Genomic DNA, 6,471 nt, shown 5'->3' with positions numbered 1-6,471 from the left:
TGTCATACAGAAACAGTGCAGAGTGGTTTGCACACAAATTATAGTCTGTTACTGAATACAAATTACATGATGAAAATTGTAGTGAGTAATGTAATCTAGATTACTCATTTTATATACTGTATTCTGACTACTTTTGTATTACTTGTATATATGTGCTTACTGACTCCTGATCATCTGTCTATAGTTGCTGGTATCAGGCTGGAGTTGGGTTGTGCTTCTCATGGGTGCATCTGTGTGCCGGCACAGCCGCTCGCTCCTGTCCCGTCACAGCAGGGCCAGTCACAAGGGCTCTCTGATGGGTGGGGATGACTCTCTAGACGGTCTGGACAGACAGCAGGACATCGCCCAGTTCCCATATGTGGAGTTCACAGGCCAAGACAGCATCACCTGTCCTACCTGCCAGGGGTCCGGACGCATCCCATCAGGTGTGAATGTGAAAAAACACACATCTTACATTTGAGTGTTAAAGTAAGGATTTCGCTAAAACATGTCCAAGTCACATTTCAGCTTGAAAACCAGACGGAAAAAAGTTTCATGCACAAAGTCAATGATCCCAGTATTAGAATCTCTTTTATTAGACTCACTAAATATTATAAAACCTTTTACTCAGTGACAGTTGAGCTTTCCCCCCACAAATTCTCATTATTTTAATGCATCTGCACATTTTATTATTATAATATTTACGTTGTTTTTTCCCTTTAATGTCAAAGGTAATTCTTGATGAATTCTCATTGCTGAAGAACTAGGTACCTTGAGTGAAGGGACATCCAAACACGAAAGTTTTTCTTTAATTTGCATTTAAATTCTGAAAGACTTTTACACAATGATCACATCCGTTATAGGGTGTTGTGTAAAAGACCAGATAATCTATGTTATTGCTTGAGGTCATGAGGTTGTATAGATGACCACATGAACTTTGGTGTGATTCTACATGTTATCTGAACCTCTGATCAAGTTTTCTCTCTCTCTCTCTCTCTTTCAGGGCAGTTGAATGAGTTAGTTGCTCTGATCCCCTACAGCGATCAAAGGTTACAGCCACGGAGAACGTAAGTTATCACACACACATCACAGTTATGAATCTGAGTTTCTCTCTTCTGTTGAACACAAAAGTAGATATTCTGAAACCGATGTCTACGTCACTATGTGGGAAGATTTGCATAACGCTGCCCAAATGTTCACGCAAAGAAAGAAGGCATAACTTTTATTCTCGCTGTAGTATTGTTGCCGCCGCCGCCATGTCGTGAAGACGCTGTGTGTTTCGTTGTAAAAGCAAAACTACTTTGTTTGGCCTTCCAAAAGAGGACGATATCCGCTTCGTCATACCTGGAGCTGATCCGTGCTGGTCGCTGAGGAAATACTACAACTTCGCGCTGTGGATCGCCGGATCGGCTTTCACCGTGGACGAAGCGGAGTCCAGCCCGGGGTCGTCACATGTGGTTGCCGCAGGCATCACAGTATGGTGAGGGGCGTAACATTTCCGTCACACGCTTGAGGTATTCGGCCAATCACAACGCACTGGATAGCTGGCCACTCAGAGCACACCTCGGTTTTCAGAACGATGAGCTTTGTAAAAATCGACACGTTTCAGAAAGGCGGGGCATAGAGGAGAAACAATAATGTACAGTATGTGGAAAATAATGTGTTTTTTGAACCTTAAACCGCATAAACATTTCATTACACCAAATACACCAAATAATGTTCTTTTTAGCAGCATCATATGACCCCTTTAATTATCTACACAAAGGCCATTGCATTGAAATTACATGCTGTACATATGGATATTGTATGTATACTCTCGCAAAAGTGCAGCGCCGCATCTAGGAGAACTCGCAGATATCGACCGGACACGTCGCGTTGACGGTCTAAAACAGTTTATTTAATCACCAAACGGGCAAAAGTTCACTTCAAGAATGAACAAAGTGGCGTAGATGAGTTTGAAGTTCAGTGTTCAAAAAAAACAAAAAACAGAGCAAATGGAAAGAGCAAGCTCAATCTATATTATAGCTCTCTAATTGAAGCATGCTTTATCAGAGCCACAGAAAGACAAATGTTTTGCTGAAAAGGCACAATACACAATTTTACAGCCTAGGGTGAAGTGAATTCATTATGTACATTAACAATGATCTGGAACAAATTTAATGTAATTTAATGTAGAACTGTGTGACGCGGCAGGATTTCTGTCGGCTGAATGAACACATTAATGTGCTTTCCGATCAATCGGTGGACCTCTATGGAAACAAAATACTATGTAAGTCAGTGGGGACCAGAAACTCTTTTGTTACCAGCATTATTCAGAATATTGTGTGTGTGTGTGTGTGTGTGTGTGTTCAGCAGAAGAAAGAAACTTTGCAATAACTTGAGGGTGAGTAAATGATGACAATTAAATGTTTAATTTTTGGTTGAACTATCTCTCACTAAAAAAATGTCTTAACAGACCGAAATAGATTCATGATTTTGCATTTCTTCTCTTGGCAGGAAGTCGTATGTGGTGCTGTCAGTGATTTTGTGTCTGCTGGCATCTGTTTTGGTGGCTTTCTTCCTGTTTCCACGTCCTGTGCTGGTCGTTGATGATGGCATTCGCTCTGTGACTGTGCACTTTGACCGTAACAACAGCAAAGTGCTCATCAACATGACGGTAACTTCTTTTAAATCTCTTTTTTATGATGGGTTAAATGATATGAAGAAATTAAATAAATTGTGTTGAGGCATTTATTCTAAAAAGTTGTTTGGAAACCAAAATTGTCCCTGCTCAGCAAATTGTATTCATATTCCTTCAAAGTCGAAATGTGAAAGCTTATACTTGTAATATTCTCAATGCAGCTCCAGTCTAGAATAGTTAAATTGGACATCAAAAAACTGTATGTTCAATTAAAAAAAAAAAAGCTCTTCCAGTCAGACCTGTAATTTAAAGTCTGTGTGTGTGTCTGTCTGTGTCTGTCTGTGTCTGTCTGTGTGTGTCTGTGTGTGTGTCTGTGTGTTTTAAACAGAGCTCCTTGAACTTCACCAACTCTAATTTCTTCACGGTGTGGGTGGACAGCGTGAGCTGCCAGGTGCTCTACATGAAGACAGTCATCGGATCTCAACAGATAGACAACATCATCCACATTCAGCCTCTCAGCCAGAGACAGGTGTGATGAGTGATGAGCCCAACATCCATTTTCTAATGTACACTACTGTTCAAAAGGTTATGGTCATTCAGATTTTGAAAGAAATCTCTTATGGTCACCAAGGCTGCATTTATTTGATCAAAAATACAGTAAAATATTGTACATTATTAATATTGTAAATGATTATTTAATGTTTTTTGTTTCTATTTGAATATGCTTTCAAATGTAATTTATTTCTGTGATCAAAGCTGAATTTTCAGCATCATTACTCCAGTACTCACATGATCTTCCAGAAATCATTCTAATATGCTGATTATTATCAATGTTGAAAACAGTTGTGCTGATTGATATTTTTGTGGAAACCGTGGTAGTTTTTTTTTTTTTTTTAAAGGATTCTTTGAATAGAAATGATAAAGAAATAGTTTACCCAAAAAATTCAGAAAATTTACTCAGGCCTCAGGCCATTCAAGATGATTTGTTTCTTCATCAGAACAGATTTGGAGAAATGTAGCATTGCATCAGTGTCTCAGCAATGGATGCTCTGCAGTGAATGGGTGCCGTCAGAATGAGAGTCTGATAAAAACATCACAATAATCCACAAGTAATCCACACCACTCCAGTCCATCAATTAGTGTCTTGTGAAGTGAAAAACTTTTTGTAAGAAACAAATCCATCATTAAGATGTTTTCACTTTAAACCATCACTTCCAGCTAAAATATGAGTCCATAACCTATAATAATGCTTCCTCCAGTGAAAGAGTCATCTTGTCTGAATCAGGAGAGAAATCTGCACAGATCAAACACAGTTTACAAGCCAAAACAGTCTGAAACAGTTCTAAACAAATATGTGAGTGGATTTTGATGTGAGAAAACAACAGGGGATGGACTATTTCACTAGTGGAAGCGTTATTATGGATTGTGGATTACTTTAGCCATAAGCAATGGTTTAAAGCATTGAATTAGTTTCTTATGAACATGCAGCTTTTCACTTCACAAGACGTTAACGGATGGACTGGAGTGGTGTGGATTACTTGTGGATTATTGTGATGTTTTTATCAGCTGTTTGGACTCTCATTCTGACGGCACCCATTCACTGCAGAGCATCCATTGCTGAGCAAGTGATGTAATGCTACATTTCTCCAAATCTGTTCTCATGAAGAAACAAACTCATCTACATCTTGGACAACCTGAGGATGAGTAAATTTCAGCTTTACATTTCAAAAGAACATAATTTATTTGGAATAGACATCTTTTGTGACATTATAAATATCTGTACTGTCACTTCTGATCAATTTATGGGAGAAAAGACACAGATTGTTGAGTACTAGATAGTAGTTGTGCTGTTGTAGAGTATGTAACGTTTTTTTTTAATGCAGGTCAACTTCACTGTCAGCATGGAGATTGGAGGAAGTCTCTCTTACGTTTAGTGAGTATCAAATCAGTTCTCTTTGGATGAACGAGTTGATCTCATGAATCTGTGTGTCTGATCTTCTGTTTTTGAACTGTTTTCTCAGTGCCTTCTGCACCATGGCAAGCATCAAGGTCCACAACATTGTGGTGTTCATGCAGTAAGTTTCTCATCACTACATTTTCTCATCCTTTTTGTCTTTTGCTGTTTTCCTACATTTGAAAATTGGAGGTGAAGTGAAGCATAAAGGTGTGGTCACATTTGCGCAAGTTCACAGGTGAAAAAGGTCAATGCCACTGATTTTTATGACCAACTTGAAAACAAAATCTACAAGGGGAAATCTTTCACCCTCATGCACAGCTACAGATCGCATGGATTACTCCGGAAATGACAGGATTTTGCCTGTGAAATTTTGTCAAGCCACAGTAAATGTGGTCCTTAAGAACCGTTTTCTCATTTGTGCCTTTTGCTTTGTCTGAGTATATGTAGGGTTTTCCTCTAGATTCTTATGAAATAGTCCTGACCGCTTCTCTTATACACCCCAGGACCTCTGTGAAAACCTCCTACATGGTGCGGGCGGCACAGAACACTCTGGAGGCTTACCGCTACATCGACTGTGGCGCCAACTCCACCATCCACCAGCCCTCAGGAATGGTGTGGTCTAAACCTCAGATTGGGAAACTGCTCAGGTGAAGCATCAGCTGGCGGACGGCAGCTCGGTTTCATCAATTTTGACTCCAAATGTTGTGCTACACTGAAACTGAAGCCACTGAACAGAGCAGCTATGATGTAAGATATTGCTTGTATTGATCCCTCAGTGCAGATATTTATGGAGTAATCAACCAGACTCACTGTTTCGAGAGCTTCTCACTTGCTGTAGTATTAGTCTAAAATCTAAAAAGGGTGTTATGTAGATTTGCAGTGATTGATAAAAAGGGAGATTTAATTATTGAAGGGATTGTCAATGATGTGGTGCACTTTAAAATACTGTTTTGATGTATGAGCTGTTCGGTGAAATATTTTATGCATTCCTGATTATGTCTTATGCAAATGTCTCTAATTGTCTCTGCATTGCCAAAGATTTCATGTGTTTATCGGGGAAGCCATTTCTCCGATCGATGGGTTTTAAAGCGACTCAATCAACTCGAATCCATCCATCAGTCACAAAGACTTAAGGATCAGAACAAATTACATACATAGCACGCAAGTTCTCATAGGGTTTGATTTGTTGTGAAGTGAAAAAAATGTTTTGTTCAGACTGCATTGTTCAGGAGGGAACTGTTACAAAACAATCAATTAATTGTATCACTTTGCTTCTGTGATGCCATGAAAAGGAATTAGATTGAGGAAATTAGATGTACAATAGCAGGATGTTTTGCTCTCACTCATACACTTAGGGGTTTCATCAAGTCTTATCTAATGTATTAGACAATCGACAACCATAAGAATCAGTTTACTGCTAGTCTCAGGGAGAAAAAAAAAAGGTACAAAAACTATTCTTGGGGCGGTACCCTTTTAAAAGGTGCTAATTTAGGTACTAATATGTACAGTTTTGGTGCTAATATGTACCTTTAAAGTACCAATATGCAACTTTACAGGTAAAAGAGGTACAAAAAATACCGGCTCAGTAACAGCTTTTGTACCTTTTTTTCTGAGAATGTAGAAGGGCATTTGTTTCTACGTGAAGTTGCACATTTGGCTAATTTATTGCTATTTTTATGTCAAATCTCCTTAAAGTGCCTTGAGATTTGATTGTATTTTTCATTGTCTAAACTGAGAAAAATAAGATGATAATAAAAAAGCTTAATGCCGTTTTTGTTTTGAACAGAGATTGGGAAGAAAAATAAACTCTTTTTTTTGTCTATGTTAGTATTTTTGTGTAACCACCTTCTTTTTTTTCAATTTCCACATGCTAAATGCTTCATTTTGGATATAAACTGTTGGTTTCACTTCAGCA

At 38.6% G+C, this 6,471-nt stretch overlaps 1 protein-coding gene across 2 annotated transcripts in view; it reads left to right on the top strand.

Moving 5' to 3' along the window:
- The window catches only part of LOC107704621 (transmembrane protein 106C-like), a 6,258-nt gene extending 584 nt beyond the window's left edge, over positions 1-5,674 (top strand). For both annotated transcript variants that reach the window (XM_016507594.1, XM_016507595.1), the window contains exons 2-8: positions 185-425; positions 983-1,046; positions 2,476-2,635; positions 2,988-3,128; positions 4,483-4,532; positions 4,621-4,674; positions 5,060-5,674. In XM_016507594.1, coding sequence (XP_016363080.1) covers positions 185-425; positions 983-1,046; positions 2,476-2,635; positions 2,988-3,128; positions 4,483-4,532; positions 4,621-4,674; positions 5,060-5,207 — 858 coding nt within the window. In that variant the 3' untranslated portion in view covers positions 5,208-5,674. The remainder of the gene's footprint in view (positions 1-184; positions 426-982; positions 1,047-2,475; positions 2,636-2,987; positions 3,129-4,482; positions 4,533-4,620; positions 4,675-5,059) is intronic.
- Positions 5,675-6,471: the final 797 nt, after the last annotated feature.

This window comes from Sinocyclocheilus anshuiensis, unplaced genomic scaffold (genome assembly GCF_001515605.1).
Source record: "Sinocyclocheilus anshuiensis isolate Anshui unplaced genomic scaffold, SAMN03320099.WGS_v1.1 scaffold2232, whole genome shotgun sequence".
NCBI lineage: Eukaryota > Metazoa > Chordata > Actinopteri > Cypriniformes > Cyprinidae > Sinocyclocheilus > Sinocyclocheilus anshuiensis.
The sequence above is the reverse complement of the archived record's forward strand: the minus strand, read 5'-3'. Positions and strand labels throughout refer to the sequence as shown.